This window comes from Herpailurus yagouaroundi, unplaced genomic scaffold, assembly GCF_014898765.1.
Source record: "Herpailurus yagouaroundi ecotype Mexico unplaced genomic scaffold, PumYag 203, whole genome shotgun sequence".
Classification (NCBI taxonomy): domain Eukaryota; kingdom Metazoa; phylum Chordata; class Mammalia; order Carnivora; family Felidae; genus Herpailurus; species Herpailurus yagouaroundi.
Genome location: NW_024412434.1, coordinates 2296886 through 2311411, shown reverse-complemented (window position 1 = coordinate 2311411; position 14526 = coordinate 2296886). Strand labels below are relative to the sequence as shown.

The 14526-nt window shown below is 34.8% G+C and overlaps 1 protein-coding gene across 4 annotated transcripts in view; it reads right to left on the bottom strand.

Annotated features, from left to right (window-relative positions):
* The window catches only part of CUL2 (cullin 2), a 105374-nt gene that overhangs the window by 25082 nt on the left and 65766 nt on the right, over window positions 1–14526 (bottom strand). For all 4 annotated transcript variants that reach the window (XM_040450962.1, XM_040450959.1, XM_040450961.1 and 1 more), the window contains 3 exons: window positions 5209–5305; window positions 5006–5116; window positions 1554–1716 (listed from right to left, as the gene is read on the bottom strand). In XM_040450962.1, the coding sequence (XP_040306896.1) occupies window positions 1554–1716; window positions 5006–5116; window positions 5209–5305 (371 nt within the window). The remainder of the gene's footprint in view (window positions 1–1553; window positions 1717–5005; window positions 5117–5208; window positions 5306–14526) is intronic.

Sequence of the window (14526 nt, the reverse complement as noted above, 5' to 3'; positions counted from 1 at the left end):
TGTATTCCCCTATTTTAATAAGATTGAGGGCCTCTGTATATGTTTACTGGCTACTTGGATACCCTCTACTCTGCAGTACCTGTTCAAATTTCTTGACCATTTTATACTTTAGACATAAACCTTTTTCAGTCATTGCAAATATATTACCCTATGATTGTCTTTTGATACTTTTAATGGTCTTTTAATGACCCAACGTTTTTAATTTTAATGCAGTCCACTAGATCAATCTTTCCTTTGTGGTTAGTGCTTTTTGTGTCTTATTTAAAATTATCTTTCCCTACCTCAAGGTCATGAAGTTATTCTCCTACATTATCTTCTCACAGTGTTACTGTTTTACATTTAGGTCAAAAGCCTACAATGTACTGACTGATTCTGGACATGCTGTCTGAGGTACAGATCAAATTTTACTTTTTTCCCCAAGTGATTATCCAATGGACTCAGCACTATGTGTTAAAAGGACTGTATCTTTCACCCATTGCTTTACAGTGTTACTTTGGTCGTAAATCAAGTATCTATTGTATGTATGCATGGGTTCTTTCTATGCTATTTTATTCTATTGGTCTATCTTTCTATCCTTACACCAATGCCTCGATGTCTTAATTACTGTAGTTTTATCATAAATCATGCTATCCTGCAGTCTTCCCATTATGGTCTTTAAGACTGTTTTGACTGTTCTTAGTCTAAGAGTTTAACTTTCAGAATTAAAACAAACAAACAAAAATCAAACCACTTCAGTTTTGAGTATATTCTCCTGATCTGTAAATCAATGTTGCTTTCAACAGTGTTTAGTTTTTTGGGGCGCCTGGGTTTGTTAAGCGTCTGACTTCGGCTCAGGTCATAATCTCACAATTCATGGGTTCCAGTCCCACAACGGGCTCTGTGTTGACAGCTCAGAGCCTGGAGCCTGCTTTGGATTCTGTGTCTCCCTCTCTCTCTGCCCCTCCCCCCACCTCTCTCTCATGCGCGCGCGCACACACACACACACACACTTTCTCTCTCTCTCTCTCAAAAAAACATTAAAAAAAACCAATGTTTAGTTTTTTGTGTAAGTCTGGCACACATCTTGTTATGTTTACTCCCTGCTAGTGAAAATTTTTAGTGCTATTTTGTCTTTAAAAAAAAAAAAATCCCATTTTTTTACTGCTTATTACTAGCATCTCATTGCATCTTTATTTTGTATTTTCTTCTATTTTGAGTGAGATTAAGCATCTCCGTGTATTTAAAATCTATTCACGTTTCCTCTTCATCTTCTTTGTTTTTTTTTCCTGTTTATTAGAAACTCTTAATGTATTAAGGAAATTAGCCCTTGTGATACACAAAAATGTGCAAACACATTTTCCTAGTTTTACTTTTGACTTAGGAATATACTGTGAACATATACTTTTCCAAAACAGTCTTTCAACGTAGATTATTAAAACATCTGTAAAAAGGCACATCAAATATCTTAGAGACTATTACTAAAAATACTTGAAATCTAAGGAAGTTTGAAGATGATGTAAAAAGTGGGTTTATAATTTAATATCTATTCATAGTTACTGTTTCATATCACTTACCATTTTTTTTCTCTTGTCGGATGATATTATGACATTCTGCATGTAAGAACTGTAAGTGGTCTGCTACCATTCGTTGCTGACATTCATGAATCACTTTAGTATATGAACTTGGATGCAAGTATTTTCGACATCGAATTTCTTCATCTTTTAATCTACCTAGAACCTTTAGAAATATATTCTTATAGTCATGACCTACTATGAGGAAAAACCTGTTATCAGTAAGTAACTTAGGTAGCCTCAATTTAATGGCTCCATTAAATATGGCCAGGTAACAAATAAGGATTATATAACCAACGTAAGTCCACATTCCATAAATGATTTCAATTTTTTATTTAAGCTACTAGCTATCACCTACATTTCACCAAAATCTTATGAATCAGAACTAATAAAGTTAAGTGGTCTACATTTTGTCTTCATTTTAAAGGCAAGTTAATATGCAACAGGAAAAGTGGGTAAAAATTATTAAAAAATAGAACAGGTGGTTACTTTATGAATATTTAACTATCAAACTAAAAAATAATTTACATCAACTGGATCAAGTAGATTAATCTAATTATTTTATATTGGTTCCTCTTATAAAATGTAAATGTAAACAGTATGTACATTAATTATCACATTAAAGATTTCATTAAAATTTCTGACAGTCAAATATAGTCTTAGTTAAATATGTCAATCAAGATCTTTAGTAAAGCTTATCCTATATAAGAAACATTGGGCTACAAACAATATACTGATTAATATTAATAAGAACCAGCTAATAAAGATAATAGCTAGAGAATCTGGCTAATTTCTACCTCAAAACAAAACTGCATTTGCAATAAAAATCATGCTAGCATAGTATAGACTTTGAAAATACCCTGCAATGCAAAGCTATATAACTACAGTTTTTGAACTTAACAGGTCCCAGAGAACTATGTATAGCTAAGCCTTTAGGGAGTACTACTGATTTGTCTGGGCATAATTAGATAATACTGGGGGGAGGAAGTGCCTGGTGGCTCAGTTGGTTAAGCATCCAAGTCTTGGTTTTAGCTCAAGTCATGATTTCATGGTTTAGAGACTGAGTCCCACGCTGATAGCATGCAGCCTGCTTGGGATTTACTCTCTCCTTCTCCCTCTGCCCCTCCCCTGCTCACACTCTCTCCCTCTCTCTTAAAGTAAACAAACAAAACTTAAAAAAAAAGAAGCTAATACTGGGATGAAAGGTGATGTTGAGAGGGGAAATAAGACATCATTCCTGGATACCTCTCAGATACCTTTTGATGAAAATGAGGTAAAGATGGAAGAGAGATTCATGGTCCTATCTTTGCTACCCTGTGGAACCAGGAGTTCAGGGCAGACACAGAAACCAAAGGTAGCCAAAAAAGTATCCAGACTAAAAGATGATGGGGCATCTGGGTGGCTCTGCTGGTTAAGCGTCGACTCTTGATTTCAGCTCAAGTGATCTCATGCTTGTGAGATCAAGCCGCACATAGGGCTCCAGGCTCTGTGCTGGGCATGGAGCCTGCTTAAGATTCTCTTTCTTCCTCTTCCTCTGCCCCTCCCTGCTCATTCATGTGCATATGTGTGAACTGTCTCTCTCTCAAAAAAAAAAAATAAATAATAATAATAATAATAGCTTATAAGATGTTTATAGCACATATTTAATCAACGAAGACAGTCATTTTGGTTAGTAAGTTTTTCTTTCAAAACAAAAATATCCCTTAAAAGAATTATGCCTATTAATCATTATAGTGCACTGTAAGTGACTTTAGTGTTTATGCGTTAACTAAATGCAACAGGAATTAGAGTCTGGAGGTGAGGAAGGATGAGTAAAGGAAAAAAAAATAATGACAATTGGGAGAAGCATACGTATCAAGAGGAAGGTAGACAAGAGTGGAGTATCTCCATGCAAGGCTTCAAATAATTACAAAATCACTTATAGCTGGGGAGGAAAGGCCAAAACTACAGGTAAAATACAGAAAGAGAAGTAGGACGGCTACATTTGTCTGTAAATTAAATGAACTACTTTTATATATGCTATTTCCCAAACATAATTTCCAAAGGCCCTCCTTTTTACAGTTTGAGATATAATTTACTTATTGTATGATTTACCCATTTAAAATATAATTCAATGGTTTGGGTGTATTACATTATTAGTGTTTTCAAAATTGTGGTAAAATATATATAACATAAAATATGTCACTTTAACCACTTTTTGACTGTGTTCAGTGGCATTAATTACATTCACAGTGTTGTGCAACTATTTCTAAAACTTTTTCACCACACCGAACAAAAACTCTTTAACCATTAAACAATAACTCTCTATTCTCTCCTCCTCCCAGTAACATCTCAACAACTTTCTGTCTCCATTAATTTATCTATTCTAGATATCCCACATTCTAGACAGTGTATGGTTCTACATAAGTGAAAATACAGTATTTTTGCCAAGGGCCTCCTTGTGAACCAAATGTAACAAGGAGTGTACGTATCACTGATATTCTGTGCATACTTTTCAGGATTGGTCCTAGAACCTTTAACAAGAGTCTAAGATGCAAAAAGGGCTTGGAGCTAAGAATCACTGACTTAATGTAACCTCTTAATAGATGGAGAAAAATGTCCCAGAGGCTTACTCAAGGTACCAGAGCTAGTGACAACAGCAGGAAGAGAATAAAAGAGCTCAGACTTCTAGACCTGGGCTTTGTGGAATATATAATGTATCAGTAAGTACTGATATTTCTTAACCTGTCATCTATGGAGGCCAGTCTATAATTATTTCACTTATAATACATTATTTTTCTTGGCTAAACAAACTAACATATCATCCTATAATAAAATGCTTGAAATTCAGTACAGCAAGTGAAAAAACCTGGCTAAAAATTTAATACATCTTATATGATGGCTGACTTTATAACTATTCCTTTACCAAGAAAATACACATACAGTTTTAAATATGGTAATCAATAAATGTTGGTTTAAGGATTAATTAAAGTTTCTTCTGGAGCTTTTACTCAGTCTTCCAAAAGTTGAACAGACCCAAAGAGTAACCTATCCAAATATCTAGAATTATTATATTTTTCCTTATTTTCACTTCCATTTTAAAGAAGAAAAGATAAAAACCCACCTACCTCGCTTCTATGTTTATCCTATGCCTTAAACTTGTCTACTAAGCGTAAATATTGTTTATCCTTTAGCCAAGACTGTGAATATTAATTTTAAAGGCAAGCAAGTCAAGCAATCAGGATTTATCAAAAAGCATCAACCATGATGAAAATTGGATAGCACTTTTTCTCATGGAAAATGCCACAGCAAGAACAATGATTTATCAATAGGAATTGCACATTAATTTTAACCCAGAGTAATGATCAAACAAATAAAAGCTTTTTCCACTTTCTTAATTAAGAAAACAAATGTTAAATAAAACCATGCCTGACATATAAGAGATGATGCATTTAACATAATATGCTCTTTCTTACCTTTTCCATATACTGTGAGCAGTTTGATTCTTGTAATAAATTTGAAGCTTCTTGTTTGTAATATTCTCCTGTTTCAGTCAGAAAGGGAGACTCAAAGATTTCCTGATAAAACTAAATAAATCAATTAAAATTTAATTAAAAAATTAGAACAAGTAACTTAAAAAATTAAAGGTCTGATTATGTTTTTAAAGGAGGCTTTTTACCTTTAAGGGGAATTTTTTCTTATACTGTTCAACATGAACAAAGGAGTTAATAACCCCATGGATTACTTTCTGGTTTGGGTCTTCTCCACCACGATCACTAAAACAAGGTATAACAAAAAATATTGAGAATACAATTATCTATGGAAAAATAGCAAAGAATGCCAAAATATGGCTGTTAATATTCTATTGGTCTAATCAATTTATAAAGCATTTTAAAGGTCAATGCATGCTTGATGCTTAAAAATAATTTTTTTCATATCATAGCTGAATTAATATTTATGATAGTTAATGTAGTCATTAGATGTCATTTCAATAAATGAGAAAAGTGTTAATTGTAAATACTACATTGATACTCGGATGATACTACTTTCATTTTAGAGTAGACATGAGGCCATCAATTCAAGACTTTTAATACTGATGGTTAAAAATATTTGAATTTGACTTGCCACAAACTGTTACTAGAGGATTTGGTCAGAATTCAGTCTGGACCATTACAAGTATGCCCATAATAATCTGACAGTACACATAAACTCTATATATTAGTACTCCCTGAAGGGACTAATAGGTGCTATTCTCTAAGAGATCTGCCACTGAGTTGCTTCCCATGCAAACACAAAGGTTTTTGGAAATTTTAGACATTTAGTGAGATATGTTTCAGTATTTCTATATCCCTTTACAGCTGCAAAGGAATCTAAAATCACCTCAATTATTCATGTGACATTTGGTAAGTTCCTACTTAGCCAAGGCACTATTTGTGATGCAAGTTTTATTTATCAAAAAATTGTTTTTAATGTTTATTTATTTTTGAGAGAGAGAGAGAGACAGAGCATGAGCGGGGGTAGGGCAGAGAGAGAGGGAAACACAGAATCTGAAGCAGGCTCCAGGCTCCAAGCTGTCAGCACAGAGCCCGACGCAGGGCTCGAACTCATGAACCGCGAGATCACGCCCTGAGCTGAAGTTGGACACTCAACCGAGCCACCCAGGCGCCCCTAAGATGCAAGTTTTAAACATGGTAACAAGTGTAGGTGAATGTCAGGCTTTCTAATTACAGAAAGAGGAAAATGAAATAGAAAAAAATAGTTTGCCTAAAGCCACAGCCCAACAGTCTGGCCCAAAGTTGGGAGTTTCTGACTCCAGTACTAATGCTCAAATCAAACCATTATGCGGTCAAAGGTTTACCTTCCTCCCGGCAATCTTTCACCTCACTTTAAAATGTCTTTTTTTTTCCTATGAGTTAATATTTATTTTACAGAGAGAACAGAAAATACATGATCACCATTCCATCGTAAAAATATCTTGTTCTTTACAGTAGGATAAAAACACTTTCTAACATTTTTGAAAAGTGTTGAGGCAATGATGTTTACATATTAGTGTCCCTCCCTGCCTCTGCATCTCTCTAATACTCTTTCATTCTTTCTTTAATTATCTGGATAGTCTGGGGGAAGGTTTTTGTAATTGAACAAATATAGGGACAAATATATAATTCTGTCAGTTATAAAATCTCAGATACAAAATCTACATTTTGATATTACTAACAAAAGCAATGAGTTCCTATAATGTCACATATACTGCTCTGCTCACCTTCTATCAGTTCCTTCCTAAATCCAAATTAAATCTGGTGAAATAATGATCTAACCTATCTCATCTATTTGGAACACAACAGATTTTTTTTCTTTTAACTTTGCCTAGGGCCAAATAAAAATCAGTCAAGAATGAGAAACGTCTGAATTTTTGGAAAATTAGACTACTAAAATTCTTTTCATGACCAAAGTCTATTCTCCCTGCTCAGCACCAGGAAAACTTCCACTCCTGATATTCTCAGCACTCTTGCCATTTGTTTCTGATCCCAAAAGGCCCAGGTAAGCTGGAATTGGGTAACACACTGTCTAGAAGAAACACAGATATTGCTAGTGCTTAATAACTAAGCTGTCCTCCCTAAAAAGGTAACAGCTGAATTCAGAAACTCTTAGGCATAATTATTCAATCTTTAAGATCACCACACACTTTTATAACTATACAAAACATTATAAATATACAGTATTTCTATTACGCTGACAGATAATGAAAATAAACTGAAATGATACCAAGTTAGTAATACACAAAAGCACTGACTAAATTGGTCATCTGAATAAACTCTAGTTTTCATCTAAGAACCTGGGCCCAAGAGATAAACCCTGAGAAAATAAATGAATTTTTACAAATATTGCTAATTATTTTATCTTAACAGGACTGTGTGGCAAATGCCTACAAAAGTCATAATGAAATTACCAACATAATGAAACCAATCAGCTGAGATGATAGGTACCAAAAGGAATATTTAGCATAGACCTTAAGACCAGGATTTTAGAGTCAGGCTGCCTGGGTTTGAGTTCTGGCTGCATTAATATGTCACCTTGGGCAGGCACTTCTTAACCTCTTGGTACTCACTCAGATCTCCTCTTCTGTAAAGTGGGGATAATAAAAGTACCTACACCTCATGGCTGTGAGGATGTGGTAAAGATTAAGCATAATGCTAGAATGCATGTAACACAGTGCTTGGTATAGGAATAAACAATTAATAAATACCACCTATTATTTTAAGTACTAATAGGAACAAAATGGAAGCATTTTTTTTTTAATTTTTTTTTTTCAACATTTATTTATTTTTGGGACAGAGAGAGACAGAGCATGAACAGGGGAGGGGCAGAGAGAGAGGGAGACACAGAATCGGAAACAGGCTCCAGGCTCTGAGCCATCAGCCCAGAGCCCGACGCGGGGCTCGAACTCACGGACCGCGAGATCGTGACCTGGCTGAAGTCGGACACTTAACCGACTGCGCCACCCAGGCGCCCCGGAAGCATTTTTAATATATTAGAGAAGAGAATAAAGAGACCAAAAAAGCACTGATTGTCATTTTAAAATCAAAGCTTTTTTTTTTTTTTTTTTAATTTTTTTTCAACGTTTATTTATTTTTGAGACAGAGAGAGACAGAGCATGAACAGGGGAGGGGCAGAGAGAGAGGGAGACACAGAATCGGAAACAGGCTCCAGGCTCTGAGCCATCAGCCCAGAGCCCGACGCGGGGCTCGAACTCACGGACCGCGAGATCGTGACCTGGCTGAAGTCGGACACTTAACCGACTGCGCCACCCAGGCGCCCCTAAAATCAAAGCTTTTAAAGCCTATGAAATGAGCTTTTAACTCAAACAGCAGACCAAATTTGTGACAGTCATCAAAAGTTAGGCTGGAACTCTCAAAAGTCTTGATACTGATATATGACAAGGGGTACATTAATCTCTTAGTGAAATCTTCCCTTTACCGTATGTTTAAATGAAAGTAGCGTTCCAGCAAACTAAATGCAGTCCCCTGTCCCTAATGTAAATCTGGGAAATGACAGGAAGGTTACTTTTTAGTACCCCATTGTTGGTGGTAGCCCTTGGACTTAAAGAAATTGAAAAAAGATGGAAAGAAGAGAGGACAGTGTGGGAAAATAAAACTATATGCAAAAATGCACAAGAGAATGAAATGCTACAAGGAGGGGATGGGAAGGGAGTAGAGGAAGACAGGCAAAGAAGTGGCAGACACCGAAAGCTGGACAGCACAGAAAGTTGATAAAACCATCCAGGACATGAGGAGCAAGAGTCAGTCTCTGAAGCAAGACGAGTCGCAGCTGTGTGTGTGACCCTCTGGGGCGGTAAGCAGGGCATGAGAGGCAGCGGAGCTCAAGAAGGGAAACCGCTGCAACCAGAAGACTTGCTGCGGCCCTCACCTGAGAACACCTTCTAGTTTCCCCTATTCCCACCCGAGAAAGGCAATGGGAAATCGAGGAAATGTTTTACCTTCAGACTGGCAAGATTTCCTAACAGCAAGTATTGCTGAATGGCAGAGAAACAGGCATTCTCACATTCTGCTTGTGGAAGAACAAGCGCATCAGAGGGCAAACTGGCAAAATTCTAAATGCATGTACTCTATGGCTCCAAACAAACATCTGCATTCATGCACGATAAAAAGCGAGAGTTGGATTAGTGGGTAAACTGGAAACAACCTAATATACACCATGAGAAGGGTTTAATAAAATGAGGTAGGACCATACTAAATAAATACTAAGTAACAGTTTAAAAAGAATGTGGTATATACTAACAGAAAAATTATCAAGATATATAATTGAATAAAAAAAGAAGTTAGTAAGTATGTACATCATTTATGATTTTAAAAAGTTAGAAAAAATCACATAAAAAAGAAAACAATCTCTGTATTGTACTTATTTCTGTATGTAAACATACAAAGACCTAGGAAAAGGTTTGTAAAGACACTTAAGCAAATAAAACAGGGATTATTACCTCTGGGAAGAGAAAGCCTAAGAAAAGGATCTGGAACATTCAAAGTTTTTCAAGAATGTATGTACCACTTGTGTATTTAAAATTAAGTTTTTCATTGAGTAGCTAATTACATGGTCCAGGGAAGAAAATGTACAAGGTGAGTGTGACACATCCTGACACACTAGGTAACAAGAAAGGTTGCAAGGATGACTAGGATCTTCTCAAAAAGACCATGGTGCCACCTAACCAAATGGAAGCAATTTAAACTTTAGTAAAACACCACAATGAATAGAAACAAATCAAATGTATTTAGGTCTATAAGATCATCATAATATACTGGGGGAATAAGGCTAATTGGTCACTTTCTGAGGATAACAACAACCCAACTCATTATCTTGACAAATGGGTAAAGAACAAACTAAGCAGTTATTTTACCCTTCCTATATGAACTTCACCATTGGGTAACCAAATAGACGAAGGGAAGCATGTCTTTATAAAATTATTGCTTCCAGGTAGGAGTTAAAACAAAATGATAGAAATAGAGTGACAGTTTTATAAAGCTCATTAAACAAAAGATGTCAGTATCCAGCATCAGTGGTTGCTTATATCCAAAACAAGTGAAAAAACAGATATTATGAAAGAACAAAGTATCTATAGTTTCGTCCGAGGGAACCAAGGAGTCTGCCAATTTGCAGGAAATAAAGAGGACAAAGGAACATTTTTTGGATGGACAAAACTAAACCTTACAGAGTCTAGGAATATACACATGGGTGATAAAATCATAAGAAATAGAAGAAAGGAACTACCTTACAAGTCAGCATAAAGGTAACTTTTGCATAAAGGAAGGGATGGGACACATATAAAGGTTTCAGGGGTGGCTGGTATGGTTCTATTTCTTGACTTGGGTGGTAATAACAAGAATATTCACTTTATAATAATTCATTAGGCTGTACAATTGTGTTGTGCAGTTTTCTGTATCTTTTAATTTACATTTAAAAAGTTAACGCACACACAGCAAAATCCCCCCAAATACAAAAGAAAACTGATATAACAATATTAATATGTGCCAGAATAAAGAAAAAGAGCACAAGATATATGATGTTACAACAATAAAAATAATTAACCATGAAGATAATAATCCTGATATTTACTCAACTAACAAACAGAGATTCAAAATGTATGAAACAAAAACTATTAATTGCAAGGAAAAAAGTCAATAAATCTAAAACTGAGCTGGGAAACTTTAAAATACATTTTTCAGAAACTCTGAGATTCAAAAGAATAAAGACTGAGTTAGATTTTTGTCTTTATCTAAGACTGTATTTTTCCCTCAATGAAGTCTCCAGGGTCTAAACAACTAATAAATAAAAATGACAAACACAAGGATGCATCAGAGAAAGCATACATCAGCCATACCAGGCTATGTTACAAAGTGTTCCAAATTCAAAGAGAAGAATTTCATTTCAAGTTTTGCTTTTGTTCACAGAGTACTCAACACTAAAAAGTTAACTACAGAATTACTGGGGAAAAGAAATGCAACTCTGAATCCTTCTAACATTAAAAACTCAGGGTTTTCGGGGCGCCTGGGTGGCGCAGTCGGTTAAGCGTCCAACTTCAGCCAGGTCACGATCTCGCATTCTGTGAGTTCCAGCCCCGCGTCAGGCTCTGGGCTGATGGCGCAGAGCCTGGAGCCTGTTTCCGATTCTGTGTCTCCCTCTCTCTCTGCCCCTCCCCCGTTCATGCTCTGTCTCTCTCTGTCCCAAAAATAAATAAACATTGAAAAAAAAAAAATTAAAAAAAAAAAAAAAAAACTCAGGGTTTTCAATGGTATCCTTAAGTATCTAAGTAATTCCTTTTATAAGCATTTAAAAATATATCTATTTATTTCCTTTTTATAATTTCATATATCCAATTTTAATTTTAAGTAAAACTAAAGTCCTTGCAGAAAATTTATATCACAATATTTATTTTCCATATTTATGCTTGCCTCTTTATATATTACTGAAAATATTCAAATTCTTATACTATAACATTTGGATCCATGAAGTTACACTATTTTATTTATTAAAATTATAAACAACTTTAGGTTGTTACTGCACTGAAAGTCCCAGTTGGCAATTCTACTATATTAATATGAAAGATAGATAAGTTACCATATGAACAAAATTACTTCTATCTTTCCAAGTGAAGTAAATACTGAAAAATATGCAATATACAATCTATGGTTACATCATGTGTTTTCTTCCTTATATATATATATATATATATATATATATATATATATATATATAAGTAAGACCACCTTTAATTAAAACTTCTACAACCTACATTCCACTTTTAAACCTAATATTTCTCTGAAACACTTTTCTTCAAAATGAATGAAACTGCGATTATTCCTATAGTGTTTACATAGCTCAAGAGAAGCCATCTTTATAAGAATGCAATTAAGCTGAAAGAGTTCAGTCCCAGTTTATATCTTAAAAGCAGATGATGCATGATCTTTAAGCCATCAGCTCCTCCTTTTCTCCTTTTACATCATTTTACATTGCTGTCTTTTCTGTCTGTCCTTTTAAACCTTCTTCTTGTCTTTCCTGCAGAGATCCCACTTCACCCAACTGAAAAGTCATGAAATTCTAACTATAGTTTACTAAGTATTTCAGCATTCATGCTCCATAAGAATCCTCACTTAGTGGAACATACTGATTTCACAAGGAAAAATCTTCCATTAGTCTGACAGGTAACTTTACTTCTTCAAACGCTGAGATGGGCCTCAATTTTCTGAAATCTTCAAAGAAGTTACCTCAGGACTGGAAATATTATGATCTATATATTTTTCTTATAATATGGTAAATGTAAGACAATTGCATGTGAGATCACATACAAAAATTCCTAGGCTCATGGGTGGTGGTAGGGCATAAAATATACCTAATACACATAACCAAACTTACATTAAGAAGTAATCTTTTCTTTAAAGATAGCAACCAAATTAATTCTTTTACTGATGAGTTTAATACTACACAGCTGAAAGAGGGGAAAAAGTGTATTACTCTGCTTTAAAAAAAATTATAATCATTATAAAATTAACTGAGGTAGAGATTATCTAACCGAAATTGTAGGAAAGAGCAATCACATTAGTATCAGATAACTACCTATGTGGTAGAAGCAAGCATTTTTAGCTAAAGGACAGTGTTAAAAATCATAGGGCCAAAAAAAAAAAAAAAAAAAAAAAAAAGAAATGTAGACAGCTGCTGGAACACAGTTTCAAAGTACCAGTATCTGGTATGGTGAATATCTAAGAGCAAACATGCTACTAAGTATTTAAGAATTAGGAAAGACATGTTTTTATCTTTTAGCAACTCTTGGCCATTGTGATAAAAATAATCTTTCAGACTACATTAAATAACTTTAGTATTAAGTAAGACCCATCTACGGAAGAAGGAAGCGAGTTCTATCTGTCAAGGACTGCTGGTTCATTAGTATTCTCTACTCTCAAGTTTTTTAACATATAATCTTCTCTTTACTTCTGTGCATTGTTTTCAAACTATGTTTCCTAGTGCTCTCAGCAATTTACCAGTCTCTTGTCAAAGTCTCTTGCGTTATTGTCATCCTGTTTATGACAGTTGCTTTCTTATTTAAATCTAATTAGACCTCATATAAAACCATATACTGGAAAACAGAAATTTCAAGTTGAAAGGGGCCTCCAAAGGTCAGCTGATACAACCTTCCCTATTTCACAGGAATCCAATGAGGTAATTTATTCAGGAAACAGAATTATAAAAGAAATTGGAATGCCCTGATTTCCAATCTGTCTGTTGTTCATACAAATTATTTAGAGAGGGTTGCTTAAAATTTAAAAGGAGGTTGGGGGGGCAAGAATCTAGACCTAAGGAATCAAGGAAGATTAAGACTATGTAGGCTGAGAATCATTTTTCTGAAAACATCTATAAATACTTTCTCAAGAGTTTGGGAAGTAAAAAAGCATAACACCCAAGGATGAAAAAAAAAAAAAAACAAAACTGATCCAACCAAAAGGCGTTTCAACCTGTTAAATCCATTACAGATTTGAAGAATAACAGATAATGTGAACTGAATTCATAAGAAGTGTTAAAAGGTTAAGCTGTCTTGACAAGCTTTACATAAGAACCTGTTTAATGAAAAATACCTACACAAACTGGATTGCTTTAAGGAGTTATTATCAAAAGTTTTCACTTGGATATTAATTTTACTGAATACTTATTGTACCTTATTATGCCTCAGGGAGTGTAGTAAATACTTTACATAAAGCATCTCATTTCATCTCAACAACAGCAATATAAAATGGGTATTGTTAACATTCTCTTTTAGTAACTTGATTTAGACAAAATTCTTTTGGCATCAAGGGAAAAACAGCTGGCAGCTAAATCACAGAAGTGTGTAAAAATATTCCCTAGGGAACAAGTTACTCCACTCTGGTATTTTAAAAACTTGTAATTTTCAATCAATTTTCACTTTATTTTACTTCTTACTCCTAATCGCTCTTTTTAAAAGTAAATTTCATCATTTGCAGTAGGAAGTATGGGCAGTAATTCAACTATTTCTTATGCTTTTAAAAATTATTAATGGAGCTCTAACACAGGGCTACAATAAGCTAGGTAAATTATTAATGTCTTTATTTTCTTTAACTGAGATTACCAGATAGAAAACAATGCTTAAATATCAGGAATTCTACATACTGTCTTACATTAGGAACCCTTCCTCAACCTCCACACTATATAATCATATCTCAGCTGAACGAATACACAGATTCCTGTAAAAAAAAAACAAAACTTTGGTTAGAGATTTTAAAGTGTCCCTCTCACCAAAGATTCTATATACATTTCAGTCCAATCTAAAAACAGTCTTGGGGCGCCTGGGTGGCACAGTCGGTTAAGCGTCCGACTTCAGCCAGGTCACGATCTCGCGGTCCGTGAGTTCGAGCCCCGCGTCAGGCTCTGGGCTGATGGCTCAGAGCCTGGAGCCTGCTTCCGATTCTGTGTCTCCCTC